Consider the following 17,485-nt stretch of genomic DNA (forward strand, 5'->3'; position numbering starts at 1 on the left):
TCTACCTAGCTGACACCAGTCCTCACCGAGAGCTACACAGTTCTCTAACAGGAAGTTTCCTCCCTCACCTTTTAATGAACTTTGAGAGAATATGGTCTTAAGTTTTCAACATTAATTACCTTACTTATTATGTTGTCAGATCAAACAGCTTCCCTGTCATTTAGAACCAAGACACACCCAAATTAAAACCCTTATAAAACTCAAGTGATGTGTGAAAAGTTTAGCAGACACAATTTGGGAGGAAAATGACTTTAGTAAGATAATTCTAAGTAAAATGGGTAAAATGAGGCCACTGAAAATCTAGAGATTCAAAAAGCCAGATAAAGCAGAATGACCTTAGAAGACTTAAAACCTTTGCTGTTGCTATGAAATCTTTCAAACATACCAAGAGTGAAACTCACGTGCCCACTATTCAGCTCTAGTGAACTCTAACATCTTGCCATTCTTGCTTTAGATTTTAAGGGTTTTTACAAAGACTGATTTTTTAAAAAGTACTCACTCCTACCTCTGTCCCAGGGAAGCTCTGTTTCTCACAGGAGTTGAGTGCATTCTTTAGATGCACTGGAAAGTGGGACAAAAAGGTCTGGGGCCACTACAGTAGTTTTCTGTACTAAAAACATACGTATTTGCTTAAAATTTACTTTAAACTTAAAGGACTTAAAAGATGCTATTTTTCAACATAAAATTCAGTTCTTTGAAACTGCAAATGGAAAGAAACTTATTAGCTTATTATATCTTCTATTTGGATTTTGAAGGCGTATCTGTTCTTACGTGCTGTGAGTATCAGGATGCTCATATACAAAAGCTGCCCCCTTACTTGTTTCCCATTGCTCCTTGCTGCCAGGCCTTCATGTCTGGTGACTGGTAGCCAGAAGTGGGCGGAGTCTGCTGAAGCAGGGAGCTCTGAGGAGGAGGGATTGGCATCGGCACCATGGAGCTCCCAGGGCTTAGAGATGGAGCAAAGTTGGCCTCACCTTGGGGAACCATTCCTACAAATTGACACAAATTAATTTACGTGAATACACTATACATTTATCAACATCATAAAAAACAATCCAGAAGGATCTGTCATAACATAGGTAGAAACAGCCTGTTCAACAAAGTATGGGAAAGATTTTAGTCTCTCAAGAACAAAACAGGAAATTTTAGCACAAATAAGATAAATACACACGTAAAAGAGACTTGGAAGAACATTTCCATTCACTAAGATATTGATCTGGGTACCATGATTACACATGATTTTCTTTTCTGTTCTTTTCTGACTACATGAATTTTTAAGTATCAGAAACAAATCTGAGCACACATAAAAGATTTCTTTTGTAATAAAAAGTAAGTAGAAAGGCTATGGCAGATGTTCACTAAATTTTGATAAACATCTCATGACATATGTAAGTCAAATCATTACGCTGTACACCTTAAACTCACAGTGTTCTGTTATCACTTATATCTCGAACTGGAAGAAAAAAATGACTAAGTCCTGGGGATGTAACGTATAGTATAGTGACTATAGTTAATAATACTGTAATGTATATCTGAAAGTAGCTAGGAGAGTGGATCTTGGAAGTTTTCATCATGAGAAAAAAATCTGTAACTATGTACAGTAATGGATGTTAACTGGACTTAGTGTGGTGATCATTTTGCAACACACATAAATATCAAATCATCATGTTGTACACCTGAAACTAATACAATGCTATGTCAATTATATATCAATAAAAAATATTTTAAAAGCTTAAAAAATAAGTTGAAGAGGAAAAAGGTAAGAAAAACCCATGTATGAAATGAAAAGTGAGAAAGTTTTGTTATCTCCTTCTCCTCAGTTGTCTTTATGGGCTCTTCTTCCCTTCCCTCTTTTTGTTTTTCCCCAAGCTTTACTGAGATGTAATCTATTTAGTGGGCTTTCCTGGTAGCTCAGCTGGTAAAGAATCTGCCTGCAATGCAGGAGACCCCGGTTCGATTCCTGGGTTGGGATGATCCCCTGGAGAAGGGATAGGCTACCCACTCCAGTCTTCTTGGGCCTCCCTGGTGGCTCAGTTGGTAAAGAATCCACCTGCAATGTGGGAGACCTGGGTTCGATCCCTGGGTTGGGAAGATCCCCTGAAGGAAGGCATGGCAACCCATTCTAGTATTCTTGCTTAGAGAATCCCCATAGACAGAGGAGCCTGGCAGGTTACAGTCCATGGGGTTGCAAAGAGTTGGACAAGACTGAGCGGCTAAGCACACACATACACAATCTATATAGCATCAAATTCACCTATTGAATTGCATAAGTCAATGAGTTTTAGTAAAATTATAGAGTTGTACAACTATCACCACCATCCAGCTTAGACATTTTTATCACATCTTAAGTTTCCCTGTGCTTGTTTGTGGTGAATGCCCATACCCACCTCTAGCCTCAGGCAACTACTGATCTGCTTTCTGTCCCTACAGATTTGCCTTTCACTGGAAACCATTCATATACCTGAGGTCTTTTATACCTGGCATCTTTCACTCAGTATTAATGTTTCTGAGGTTCAACCATTCTGTGGCATCAAGCAGTAGTTTGTTCCTTTTTATTCAGGATAGTGTTCATTAGCAGCCATTGATATAACTGTTGAAAATCAACTGACCATAAAAGTAAAGGTTTATAACTGGACTTTTTATTCTGTTATAGTAATCTATATGTTTCTTGTTGTTCAGTCGCTAAGTCGTGTACAGCTCTTTGTGACCCCATGGACTGCAGCACACCAGGCTTCCCTGTCCTTCACTAACTCCTGAAGTGTTCTCAAATTCATGTCCATTGAGTCAGTAATGTGATCTAACCATCTCACCCTCTGCAGCCCTCTTCTTCTTCTGATCTGTATGTCTATACTCGTTCTAATACTACACTGTCTTGATTGTTGTATCTTTATAATAACTTTTGAAACTGGTAGTCATCCAACTTTGTTCTGAATTTGCAAAACTGTCTTGGCTACTCTAGGTCCTTTACATTTCCACATAAATTTTAGCAGAAGCTTGTCAGTTTCTCAAAAAAACATGTTGATATTCAGATAAAGACAGTGTAATTATAAGATCAATTTAGAGCAAATTATTATCTTTTCAATTTTTTTTCCTCTCTGATTTCACTATGTATAGTTTTCCATTGTTATACCTTCAAGTTCACTAACTTTTTCTTTTATAATGTCTATCTGCTGCTATCCTGTCCAGTATATTTTTCATCTCACACACTGTAGTTTTTATCTCTAGAAGTTTGATTTTGGTTTTATTTATATGTTTCATACCTTTAGTTAACACGTTTAAGACTTCCTCTAGATTCATGAACATACAGAATGTATAATTTATAACTTTTAATTCTGTCACCTGTGTAATTTCTGGGTTGGTTTTGATGACTAATTTTTCTTCTTGTTATTGGTTTTATTTTCCTGTATCTTTGCACGCCTGATAATTTTTAAAAAAAATAAGCTTCCAGGGTTTGTGAATTTTGCCTTGTTAGGTGCTAGATTTTAAAAAATCCTTTAAACTTAAATTTTTTAACTTTGTCTGGGCCATGGGTAGGTTACATGGTAACAGTTTTAATTCTTTTGGGTACTGGGCCTAAAGCGATAAGAGCAAAGTTTAGTCTGGTGCTTATTTTGCCCTGCTACTGAGGTACAAACATTTCTGAGCATTTTATTTGACAGTCATGAATTTTGAGGTTTTCTATTCTGGTTGGTGGAAAGAGGAACTGGCCCTGTGTGAACTCTGAAGATGTTCCTTCAGTTCTTTTTGGGTGGTCTTCCCTGGCCTTGATTTGTGTACACACACACCAACACTGATCAGTTCTCAACTTAAGACCTGAGCAGGATCATCTGTACATCCCCATGGTTCTCTCTCTTTGTGGCTCTCTTCTCTGGGGTACTGTTTTACTCTAGCTGCCTTGGCTTTCCCAGACTCTAAATGCCACTACCTCAACTATGGGAAACGACTGGCTTCTGTTGGATCTCCCCTTCCTACAGCAGAGCCTGGACAATTTCTACAACTATTGTTAAATTTTTGGTTTGTTTCAGAGGGAAGAGTAAATCTCGTCCCTATTACTCCATGACCAAAAGTGGAAGCTGACAACAATTTAAAAAAGAAAAAACGAGCTGCTTCTTATGTTTTCTGTTACATTAGCACTTTGTGCTTTTTTCTTTTTTTCCTGACCAAATATTTCATAGTTAAATACTAATGAGGTAGAGAAAGTTATAAAGGTGCAGGAAAAAAGAATATCATAATGTGATTACCCATAATTTAGTATAATTCAATCAAATCTTCCTCTATGAAGTCTTGCATAACTTTGTGGACTGCTTCTTTCCCTTATCATTATACCATAAGTATGTTTCTATGCCCTTAAATGTCTCCTTGTAAACATAATTATAGGTTCCTGTATAATATTTTGTGTTCTGTCATTATTAATACAAAGACTTCTCTCTTTGTTTGGTTAATCTGGCCAGAGATGTAGTTACTTTATTCACTGTTGCTTTTTAGAGGCTACAATTAAAAAAAAGTTTTAAATTTTCTGTGAAAGTTTAGTCAACTTTGGACTTTCTGAATTTTTTCTTTCACTAAATGTTTAGCTACTTGTCTTCTTGGTAAAATTTATATAAATAAAGCTACATATTTTTTCCTTGTTGCTTCTTCTAGATATAATTTAATCTCTGGTAAATAATTCTTGACTTAGAATATATAGAGAATTATTCTTTTCATTTATGACTCTAGAGGGTGGGTTTTTCACACCCATCATCTTCATCTTTATATTGACTGTCTGATTAATTCTACATTTTAAATTTTAACTATTCTAGTTATGATCCTTAAAAAATATTTATCTGTTCCTGATGCATTTTTAATTTTATTTATGATAAAATAATTTCAGGAAAAATATATATGTGAGGGGAGAGATGCTTAACATATTGTGAATATTATTCTGTGGGATCAAAGATAAACAATAAATAAGACTAAGTACATTAGCAAGCTTTTTGACATTTTTTTTTTTTCTGGCCTCATTTCACATTCTAACTGCCCATGTTTTCCTTATCAGATGACCTAGTTTTAGTAGAAAGAACCAGTCCAGTGAATAATAAAATTGGAGGGGTAGAGTTCTGGTCCCAGTTCTGTTACTACACTGGACTGTGGATTTCCTGGACCAGACATCTTGTTCCTTCTAGTTTAAAAATTCTACAATTCTATCTTTGATTGTGTTAAGTCTCCCTGCTGGAGCGTAAACAGCACCACAGCCATCTGGCAGCAGCAACTAGAATTAGGATTTATTTTTCCCTTGAAAGACTCACTGAGCATCTGCTTTCCCTACCAGACCACTGTGCTAAGCACCTGAGAAACCAAGATTTCAAAGGTCACACTTAGCTCACTCAAGGAAGTGTGAGCTGTTTAAAAACAAAGGCAGCTGATAAACAAGTGGCTATAAGACAGGGTGGTGAAAGCTTATGATTGGGAGTGTCAGGGAGGGTTTCCTAGAGGAGATACCTCTGAGGGGAGGGAGGAACAGGAGTGAGCCAGGTGAGGGAAGGATGTTTTACAGAGAGGATACACAAAAGTCTAGAAGAGAGAGCAAGGTATGTATTCTTTCTTGAAACTTGAGAGGTTTGTTAAGGTGGAACATGGGGACATGGAGTGAAGGGGAAATGGAGCTGATGCATCTAGCTCTGGTCAAGTTTGGGTCCTGGTGGAAATTTCAAGTATGTCTGTCCAGCAGGCAGCAGTACACATGAGCTGAGGGATTTGGTTTAGAGATACAGTCATTGGCATAAAGAAGTCACTGAAGTCACAGGAGTAGATGAGGTCACTAGGAGTGAGTGCAAGTAGCACGTTTACTATAGTTCACAGAAAAGGGAGCTCTGGATTGGCTCTAAAGAATCCATGAAATAGGTACAAAAGTTTCTTTTTAAATTTCCCTTATATTCCCTTTGGATACTACCACAGTAGATAATAAATTTTAAATTTCTAATCCTGTTCTTATGTACTCATCCTTATGGCACAATAGTCTAGAAAAATTTTCTGTTTTCAGAAATAAAAGAAAGTATGCTCTGTCATTATTATCACCTGCGTTCCTTCATTTACGCTGGGCCTATATTAGGCTGTGGGATTCCCTTGTGGCTCAGTTGTAAAGAACGTGCCTGTCAATGCAGGAGACATGGGTTTGTCCCTGGGTCAGGAAGATTCCCTGGAGAAGGAAACGGCAACCCATTCTTGCCTGGGAAATCCCATGGACAGAGGAGCCTGGCAGGCTACAATTCATGGGGTCGCAAAAGAGTCAGGCATGACTTAGCAACTAAACAACAATAAACATTAAGTTGAAAGATGCCAAGACAAAGGACTAAAGCAAAACTAATTTATTCATCCTTTGGTTTTACTATCATTGATTAACACAGGGGTCTGCAAACTTTTTCTGCAAAGGGCTCAGATAGTAAAGATTTTCAGTTTTGCAGGTCATAACATTTCTGTAAGAACTACTTAACTCTAATGTGTGAAGTCAGCTACAGACAATATGTAAACTAATGAGCATGGCTGTGTTCCAATAAAACTTTATTTAGAAAAACGTGGTTTTTGTTTTTCTGTTTTTGGAGAAGGCTTGATTTGAAAGGGTTAAAATTTCTCCAGAACTTGAACTTATACCAACATAAAACCTGGTCTTGAAGCTTTCTACCAGCTTGCTAATCACCTTAGAGAAAGTTTATAACTTAGAGCAATAGAAAATATTTAAAATATTGTACCTTTAAATGTTTTTATGCTCTCCAGAAAAATAAAAAAACTTTTCCTCTGTGCTTTTGTTTTTTCTATGGAAGACCTGAAAGCTCTGCCATTTCATTTCAAAATGCAAATGGATCAAACAAACTGTTCCTCTCTCCACTGTACCTAGCTTCTGGGGTTTGTTTGTAGTACAAATACTAACTATTTTTGTTTTAAATCTTATTTTGTGAAAAGCATTTTTTGTCAATCAAAAGTTGACTGGAAGAAAAATCCAGGTACCAGATAGAGCACTTACAATGGGTAGACCACATCTGGTTACACTGCCTGGAGAAGAAGGAAGTTCACCCACTCATTATCTCGATCACTGTGTTCTATATACAATTTGCAAGAGATCAAAGACACAATCCACAACCCTGAGGGAAATCGTGTCAGCTTCAAAGGAAAAGGGGTTTTGGATCACCACCTTTCCAGGTGGCTTTGTCAAGAAATAGGAGCAGGGGACTTCCCTGGTGGCCCGGCAGCTAAGACTCTGTGCACCCACTTCAGGGGCCCTGGGTTTGATCCCTGGCCAGGGAACTAGATCCTGCATGCTGTAACTAAGATCCAGTGCAGCCAAATAAATATTAAAAAAAAAAAGAAACAGGAGCAGGATAGAAGTCCTCCTTTCTTGGCTTTCCAGAGATGAAGCATTAAAGAGCATAACTGAAAATTTACAGAACTACTGTTTTGTTTAATTAGTTAATTTTTAATTGAAGTATAGTTGTATAATACTACATAAGTTTCAGGTGTACAACACAGGATTCACAATTTTAAAAGGTTATATATTTATAATCATGATAAAATATTGACTAAATTCCCTGTGATGTACAAGATGTCCTTGTCTTATTTTATACATAGTAGCTTTTGCCTTGCCCCTAACTTGCCCCTTCCTCCTTCCTTCTCCCCACTGGTAACCACTAATGGTTTCTACATATATATCTGGTTTTGTCATTGTTGTTCTTATTATATTCACTAATTTGTTTTATTTTTTTAGATTCCACATGTAATTGATATATCACACAATATTTGTCTTTCTCTGTCTGACTTACTTCACTTAGCAAAATATCCTCCCAAACCCATTCATGTTGCAAATGGTAAAATTTCATTATATTTTTTATGGCCTAGTAGTATTCCACTGTATACATATACCATGTCCTCTTCATCCATTCATTTATTGATGGAAATTTAGGTTGTTTCAATATCTTGGCTATTGAAAATAAAGTTGCTATGAACATTGGAGTGCATGTATCTTTTCAAATTAGTGTTTTCTTTTTTTCCAGATAATAGATACCCAGTAGTGGAACTGCTGGGTCACACGGTATTTTTATTTTTAGTTTTTTGAGAAGTACAGTTAAATACCTTATTTTTTAAAAAGAGTTTACTGGGGAATTTATTAATGTTTGGCTTATCTGTAGTTATTTTTTCCCCAATGAATAAAATACATCTTTTAATTTAAAGCTCTACAATCAGTATCAAAAATGCTACTAAGAATCTATTTGCTGTTTTGGCTAAGTTGTCATTTTGGAAGAGCAATGGGGAAACTACATAAGACTTAACTACATAAGACTTCTAATGCTGGAGGAAGTACTTCTGTAGGCTAGAATTAGGTGAAGGATCCGCGTCAAATTCTTTGCATAGAGAAATCAAAAGATACAAGAAAAGAAAAAAAAAGACACAGGAAAATACAACTCTTCTGAAAGCCACTCCTGTTCAGACAGACAATCTTATAATTAAGATACAGATTTATAATCCTTTTCTTGCCCACACATATAGTGTAAGTGATATAAACCAGCCAAAGATGACTTCATTGTCTTGAGGACAAAGAAACTGATGTAGCTTAATTTTGATTAAAATGTCTTAAGAGAATTCTGATGCTCTTTGACACATGTCTCCCCAGATACTTAATTTAACAGTCAAAAGAATTTCAGCACTTGTTGCCACCAGAATAAAAAGTCTAAATTGATTTGGCTGTCAAAGTTGATAAGCATATTGCCATGTGAAAAAAATCTCTATATAGCTTCAACATTTTATTCAAGTCAAATAGCAGACTTCTCACTGAAATTCATTTTGAAGCAGGATGAAAATTTACTTTTTCTTTCATCTTTAAAATATATGGATTTATTTCAACTTATATCTTTTACAGAAACTTGCCATTAATTTAGCATCAAAGTTTAGTTAAACCTGATCGATTAATCAAATGTGTTTTAATGGCACTACTTATTAGAATCTCCAAGTGATAGAAAAATCAAAAAAGATATCACAACCTAGGACAAAGGAGTGCTTTTGAATTGTGGTGTTGGAGAAGAGTCTTGAGAGTCCCCTGGACTGAAAGGAGAGCAAATTAAGTCAATCCTAAAGAAAATCAATCCTGAATATTCATTGGAAGGACTGATTCTGAAGCTGAAACTCCAGTACTTTGGCCACTGATGCGAAGAGCTGACTCGTTTGAAAAGACCCTGATGCTGGGAAAGATTGAAGGCAGGAGGAGAAGGGGATGACAGAGGATGAGATGGTTAGATGGCATCTCCGACTCAATGGACATAAGTCTGAGTAGGCTCTGGGAGATGAAGGACAGGGAGACCTGGCATGCTGCAGTCCATGAGTCGCAAAGAGTCGGACACGACTGAGCAACTGAACAACAACAGGGCAAAGGAAACAGGAGAGAGACAGTGCAAATAAAAAAATTAAAAAAAAGAACAAAGCTTTTGGAAGCCAAAAAGTTGCTTGATATTTCAGAGGAATAGCTTACAACCTAAGCAGCTAAAAGTGGCGACACCAATGAGAGGTCTGAGATAATCTGTGAAGACTGACAATCCCTATGTAAACTATCAAAAACAAAATTCCAAGATAATAAAAAATCTGTATGTAAATTTTGAGCCTATGTATTTACACCCACTGTCTGACATGGACTTTCCTTACATTCTTACAGGGATCCATGAGAGAAAGTAAGACAGTAAAAATGTGCTTTGCAGACAAAATGTTAAAAATTTTAGTGTCAGACAGTCCTTAGTTATGGAAGAGAGAAGCCTCAAACCACTCAACCACTCTTAGCAAGGGCTAAGCCTAGAGCTTGGATTTCCTGACCTCTGTGTCAGTGCCTTGTGGGATCTCAGGTCATCCAGGCCATGCCAGTGAAAGCCCCAATCCTAACCTCTAGGCCACCAGGGAACTCCCTCAGCATCTTTCCTCTTCAGCACTGCCTCAATGTCAGTGAACTGAAAACACATGTGAAGAGAGAGACCTGAGTCTGATGTGGTACAGTCCTCCTTTCATATCCCTGGGGGATTGGTTCCAGGACCCTCATAGATACCAAAATCCATGGACGCTCAAGTACCTTAGATAAAATGGGGAAATAGAACCCATGCACATCCCTCCATAAATCGTCTCTAGATCACTTTTGATACCTAATAAAATGTAAATGCTATGTAAATATGATGTAAGTAGTTCCTGGGGTGCAGGGAATTCAAGTTTTGCTTTGAGGAGCTTTCTGCAATTTTTTTTTTTTGGTGGGGGTGGATATTTTCTGCTGGGGTTGGTTGAATCCACAGATACGAAATCCATGGCTACCGAGGGCCAACTGTATGTACAAAAACAACATAAAGGTGTAAATCCTCATACCTGATCCTGGGTACTGGAAGACGTTCTGCTGCATCTGAGGATTGATTCCAGTGCCAAACTGCCCACCCATGTTTCCTGTCATGCCTCTGTTCACCATGCTGCTGCGGTTGGCCAAGGGCGCCTCGGGATTTGCTGCCAGTTGTGAAAAAGGGCTGGTAGAGGCAGGTGGGGTTCCTGGATTTGTACCATAGTTTGGTGGGTAGGGGAATTGCTGCGGAGCACCCTGAGGAAGACGGGGGTTCCCCATTTGAACTGGCAGTCCAGATGAGGGAGGGAGGTTGTTCCCAAAGCTTTGTTGCCTCATGAGCATGGCTCTTTGCTGCTGTATTAGCTGCCTCTGTCGGTGCTGTTGACTATACAACTCCCGCTGGCGCTGTGCCAACATCTGGGCATTCAGGGGTGGCTAAAGAAGAGAGAAAAAAAAATCTTCCCGTATTAGTATTAGTATTATTACTCCTGCCTTGGAAAGCTTACAGGATAAAGCCTACTAGCTTGGAGCAACAGAATTGTAGCAATTATCAGTGTACAAGGCAAACTAAAACAGAAAAGGAAGAAAACCTCTTAAATAACATCCACAGGACAGAAAATGAATTAAGTACATTTTACATATTAAAGTCAAACAGGACTGAGAAAAGTCAAAGAAAACATATATTGATTAGTACTATAATATAGGCCATGAAACCTGTTAAGAGAAACATGAAAACCATAAAGGAGAGAAAATGTGCTTGATGATTTATATCTTATCTGGCATTAGGTTACTAGGGTACTTCTTTTCATTTCCACAAAATTCACCACATTTCAAGTACGGAGAATATTAGTTTTCTCTTTTCTCATGGAGATCATTTATTCCACTTTACTTAAGTGAATAAAATGTGATTATAGGTGATTTCAATTTTCTTCATTATACTTTTATGTATTTTCCAAATTATCCATAATGAATGTACATTATCTTTACAATTAGACAAACCTACAAATACCATTAGAAAAGGAAGAATCTGAAATCTAGGCTCCAAGGCCAAACAAATGATCACTTAAAAGAAAATCATTAATTAGAAACAAAATAATACACAGAAATAAATGAACCCTGGTATTTTATAGCATTGTTGTAGTATGAGACTGCTCCAGGCATTAGAGTAAGTGTTTTAATAGCTATAATACTATGAATGATGAAAGAAGTGGTAAAATTAGTTTGAAGTCTCCTTTTGGGCTAACTTGCAAAGCAACATGGCACATCAACAAAGCCTTCCTCAGAAAATGTCCATTCAGGTCGAGGAGCTGATTAAAGCATACTGCTTCATAAAAATGAAACTTGCCAACCAGAAGTAGCCCAATATGGAAGAAACTGACATATGACTTCTTAACAGAAGTTGTCTTTATGTGAATTACAACAGTGGGGTCTTGTTTCCTTATAACCGATTTCCCCTTGCATGAACTAACCACTGAGACTTTTAAGGCAGAGAAACCCAAGTCTGGATCCATGGAGATGCCAATATCTGCTGCTTAACAGGAGCTTCTATCAATATTTATCCTTTTGGTTAGTATTTGCCCTCAATCCAACTAGGTCCATTTTATGGAGAAAAGTTTGTCTGAATCCTTTCTAAAATACCTCATTTCCCCAATTTTTGCATTGTTGGTTGGGGGAAAAAAAAAAGTGGTTGAGGGAATTCCCTGGTGGTCCAGTGGCTGGGACTAAGTGTTTTCACTACTGTGGGCCCAAGTTCAATCCCTAGAGAACTAAGATCTCACAAGCCGCATGGTGCAGCCAAAAAAAAAAAAAAAAAAAATAAGTGGTTGAAGCAAAAATATTAAAGTATCTGCAGAAGTAAGAATGAAAGTCTGTATCACACTTAGAAGGCTACCTGGTTCTTTTTATGTTTACTTTCAATGGCTATGAGCTCACACACAGGATTGTTAAAACAAAAATTGGAAAATGCTGATGCTCAGACTGAACAGAGAACACAAGGCAGTTAAGATAACTAAGCAATGTGACTGGGTTTTGATCAGGTTTCAGGTACTGCGCACACAGTTTCATATCCTTGGCTTCTTATTACTGATACGATTCAGGACAGCAATAAGAGTTTTCTACTTAGTCACCTGATACCTAATAGCAATGACAACAATAACAATAAAATGAAACAAAGAACCCTCAGCTTTAGATCAAATATCAGTAGGGGGTATCACAAGCTGATTATAAATTCATTCTAAAAGAAAGCTACAGTACAAACATCATTAAGAGATGAGTTCACAGACCATTTCAAAAACACCTAAGTCAACACTCTAAGAAACACAACTTGGGTTAGAGAAGTACTAACAATGCCTGGTTTTCTCACATTACCTGAGGTGTAATTTGCTGCTGCATGCCTGATCTCATATTGATGCCAACAGGAGCATTTGCTGCAAATTGGTTCAAGATAGCTTGCCGATTTTGGTGTATCAACTAGAGAAAAATAGAACAATGAGATAAACTTCTACACACAAACATATAGCATGGCCCTTTAGGGAAACATAAACTTCTTATTGATTATTAAGAGGTTTTAGTATTGCAGATTTAGTAAGATTATTTCCCACGTTTATTTGCCAAAAGGTGGCAATTCCTAACATTTATCAAATACTTTCTGCCTACAGAACTCTAAATATGGCAGAGCATTTAAAAGTAGAATACACACACAATGTAAATATATATACAAGTACATACATGTATGTACATGCACACATGCCTATATGCATTTATTACAGGTGCATGTATTCTATTTTTATGCTCTGCCATATTTAGTGTTCTGCAGTGTTATATACATATATATGCACACAAATATGTTTATCATGCTTTTTGTAATTTTTAAAACTCTTTATCTTATATTGGGGTATAGTCAATTTTGGGGGGGCTCCAAAATCACTGCAGATGGTGACTGGAGTCATGAAATTAAAAGACACTCGCTCCTTGGAAGAAAAGCTATGACCAACCTAGACACCATAGTAAAAAGCAGAGACATTACTTTACCAAAAAAGGTCCATCTAGTCAAAGCTATGGTTTTTCCAGTAGTCAAGCATGGATGTGAGAGCTGGACTTATAAAAGAAAGCAGAGAACAGAAGAATTGATGCTTTTGAACTGTGGTGTTGGAGAAGACTCTTGAGAGTCCCTTGGACTAAAAGGAGATCCAACCAGTCCATCCTAAAGGAAATCAGTCCTAAATATTCATTGGTAGGACTGATGCTGAAGCTGAAACTCCAATACTTTGGTCACCTGATGTGAAGAACCGACTCACTGGAAAACACCCTTATGCTGGGAAAGATTGAAGGTGGGAGGAGAAGGGGACAACAGAGGATGTGATGGTTGGATGGCATCACCAACACGGTGGACATGAGTTTGAGTAGGCTCCGGGAGTTGGTGATGGACAAGAAGGCCTGGCGTGCTGCAGTCCATGGGATTGCAAAGAGTCAGACACGACTGAGTGACCAAACTGAACTGACAGTCAATTAACAATGCTGTGATAGTTTTACGTGAATAGTAAAGGGATTCAGCCATACCAATATATCCCCCAAACTCCCCTCACATCCAGGCTGCCACATAACAAGTTCCATGTGCTATACACTAGGTCCTTGTTGGTTATCTATTTTATATCATGCTTTTAAAAACTCATTAATATTTAATTATTTCAGACACGTGCAATAATGGAGAAAAAAGAAACATCAGCCTTGGTCTTAAAGGGTTGTGAGTAAAAAAAGTACATATACATAGGGAACACTCTGTAAAGGTCTGGAAGATGAATGGAAAAGTTGAGGTACTTCTGACTTGGAGGGTACCTGTCTGATGGGCACGTATTTGGGAAAAATCCAATGTGATTTCATTAGCTGGAGAGAATTATGTAAGAAACAAATGGTCTGAGAAAATGGACTATTTATTTAACTAGAAGAAGTAATTATACTTTAGACCAGCATTTCCCAAATTGGTGTTCTAAAGAACATTGTTCTGCAGGATATTAATAGATGTGCCAGGAAAATAGCATGCTGTGCTGTATTAAGCATTGGAAATAATGGGTTACACAAGGTGAAACAGATTTCTTTAGTGTAGTAATTCTATGAGCCTTCAATTGGCTAAAGCACATTGTGGAGCTCCAAGAAGGGGATAAACTATGCAATTCATTTATCGTGAACCTTTTTTTCTGACATAAAGCCATTTATTATTATTTCCTAGAACAATCTTCTATGGTACACTAGTTTGAAAGATACTGTCTATATCAGGCTCAGGATTCCGTATCAGAGGTATGCCTTAACTTTAGCAGGTAACAAAACAAGCATCCTTAGAAAGGGTATTTCCTGATAAACAATCTACTGCTTCAAGGATTACTTGCTCAATAATTTGATATGAATAAACTGGTTAGGGAGATAACAGTAACAATAATATCAACCTTGTTTTGTGTTGAAATAGTACTTTATGATTTATAAATTTCTTATAAAATAGTCAACCTATCAATATATTTTAATATCTTCATATTTAATACATTTAATAAATTTTAATATACTATTTATAAACTAGAAAGTCTCTCAAAGTTTTATAAGAGAATCCAAAGAGTTGTGAATAGTGATTAAATCTCTCATCTCTAACAAGCTCAATTCTTAACTCTAGTTTCATTCATTTTTTGATTCCAATTAGATTAGAAAACAAAATGACTTGGAGGGAGAAGCCCGATATAATATAAATATTACAATTATAACTTTCAGGCACTGTGGAATAGGATAAAACGTTCAGAATCACGTCAAAAATAAAGATAACCAATATTATGGCTCTAAAAGTCAAAGAGGCTCTTAAAAGTATGAAAATCTACATACTTCTTAAACTCAAACTTATGTCAGATCTTGGACATAAGTTTAAATTAACCATTAGTTTTACAAAGATTTGTCATAAAACTTGGTAAATGCAAGATACTAAATAAAGTTTGAAGCCTACAAAAGTGAGTAAATTTCTATTTTCTTGGAATTCTCTGTTGAGTGGCAGAGGTCAATACAGAACAGTGCAATGCACAAGTTATAGCCTGAATATATAAAGAGATGTAAGCAGCATGGGGCAGCAACTAACTTAGCCTAGGACATGAAGGCAGGGACCAAGAGCATGAGTGAGCTCAATGGGACCTTGAAAGATGAGAATGCCAGGTGGCAAAGAGGGTAGTAAACTCAAGGCAGAAGGAACAGCAAGTCTAAAAACAGAAGACGCAGGGAATGAAAACAGGTGAAGAAAAGTAACACTGCCAGGAATGTGGGAGTTGGGATTCCAAACTGACAGCTTTATATATTCTGGGCATTGTGAGATAATGTGCAAATGAAAATGAGAAGTGACAAAAATGAAAAAACAACCTTAGAAAAATAAATCAAAATCCTATAAAATAAACAGGTAATTTTTAGAAGTAGAAGAAATTGTTCTAAAAGCAGCAATCTACGAGCACTTTCTGTTAAAGAAAAATGATGTATTCCTACCCTCAGAAATACTGTTATTCCCCACCCCCCTTGACTATCTGTGTGTACAACCTAACGCTGTGTACGACAATTTCACTCTAATCTGCCTCTTCTTTCTGATTACTAAAATTTTACCCATTTTCCAGCAACTTCCTCCAAAGAAGTTCTCCTAAAAGGATCACCTTAATCTCTTCTGAAATCTTAATTTTTGTTAGTTAGGGAGTTGGGAGGAGAGAGGTTGATAATCGTTAGAGCTGGTAACACAACTTCAAAAGCCTATAAAGGTCTCGTTGACAGGCTTGTTGTATTACTAAAGGAGATGTATGTGGGGCTTGTGGCCACTGAAAAAGCACAAACCCAGCCTATGGGTATAAAATGCACACATGTACATGCATACACACACAATTCAGGCTTGCTTTCACTTTGTCTGAATGGAGTTTTTTTTCCAACGCCTCAGTAAGAAGTCCTCCTACAGTAAACCTAAAAGATGATTATCTTGTCAAGAGGTTCTCAACTGGGGGTTTTCTGCCTCATAAAGGAGAGTTGGCAATACATGAAGACATTTTCAGTTATCACAACTTGGGGAGGGGCTGCTCTTAGTATCTGGTGGGTACAGGCAAGGGATGCTGCTAAATATCCCCCAGAGCACCAGAAGCACCCCCTTAACAAGAATTATCCAGTTTCAAAACACTAACAATGATGAGGCTGAGAATCCTGATTCAGTCACCATGTAAATTATTGACAAAACAAAGATTTCCTTAAGGAAGCTTATTCTTTTATCAAGCAGTTTTTATTGCCACAAAGTTTTGCTTCTCATCTAGAATTAAAACAAAAACAAAAACAAAAAACCTCTTTCTGAACCACAGTTGGTTTAATCTGCAGATGCGGAACCTGAAGATACAGAGGGCTGACTAAATTTTGAATACCCCAGGCTGACGATAAGCTCTGAAAATTGCCTCTATCTCTTTATTCTTTGCATTTCTCTCAGAACCTGGTACAGTCATCATAAACATGTTCTGTGAAAAATTAAATACAGGGGAGCTAGTAAGTATTTCTTATTCTTGTGCTGTCTAATGATGATTGACAAGTTGTAACAAGAAGCAGTTTATTTTAAAATAATATTCAGAACATATTATTAATACTATACCCTCGCTTTGTTTCTCTTTTTTTCCTTCTCTTCCCTTAATTTCCCTTTGTGTCTTTTACTTCACACTAGCATTTAAAAATTACTCCTTATTAGTCTACCATTAAAAGTTTTTCACTTTTATGCCATCTCTTTCTCCCTTTCATCATCTTCCTCTTTTTAAGTGGCATGGAAGCACATTTTATATTATTTGTTATATTTATTGGATATAAATTCATAATAATAGTGAGTAGGTACTAAATGGGACTACATTAAATTAAATGTGCACTATTTTTTTAAACACCATCCTTGTAGAGAAGGGGGACAAAAAGAAGCAAATGTAGCAAAATATGGGAAACCTACTGAAAATGTGTTCATTTCCCCAGTACCCCTCGACTCCCCCATTCTGCAGCACAAAATTAGTGCAGCTCACGTTTTCATCAAAATTCCACTGTAACTCAAAAAGTAATATGGCTGGAAGTCTCCTGGCCCCTACATGGGAGTGTAGTTTTTATAGATATTAAACAAAAATCTCTAAAAATTAAATTTGCCTT

At 36.9% G+C, this 17,485-nt stretch overlaps 1 protein-coding gene across 12 annotated transcripts in view; it reads right to left on the reverse strand.

The window, feature by feature from the left end:
* NCOA1 (nuclear receptor coactivator 1) overlaps positions 1-17,485 on the reverse strand; it is a 203,635-nt gene that overhangs the window by 15,638 nt on the left and 170,512 nt on the right. For all 12 annotated transcript variants that reach the window (XM_043469211.1, XM_043469212.1, XM_043469219.1 and 9 more), the window contains 3 exons: positions 12,695-12,796; positions 10,360-10,762; positions 818-989 (listed from right to left, as the gene is read on the reverse strand). In XM_043469211.1, coding sequence (XP_043325146.1) covers positions 818-989; positions 10,360-10,762; positions 12,695-12,796 — 677 coding nt within the window. The remainder of the gene's footprint in view (positions 1-817; positions 990-10,359; positions 10,763-12,694; positions 12,797-17,485) is intronic.

Source organism: Cervus canadensis, chromosome 5 (assembly GCF_019320065.1).
Source record: "Cervus canadensis isolate Bull #8, Minnesota chromosome 5, ASM1932006v1, whole genome shotgun sequence".
In the NCBI taxonomy this organism is placed as follows: domain Eukaryota; kingdom Metazoa; phylum Chordata; class Mammalia; order Artiodactyla; family Cervidae; genus Cervus; species Cervus canadensis.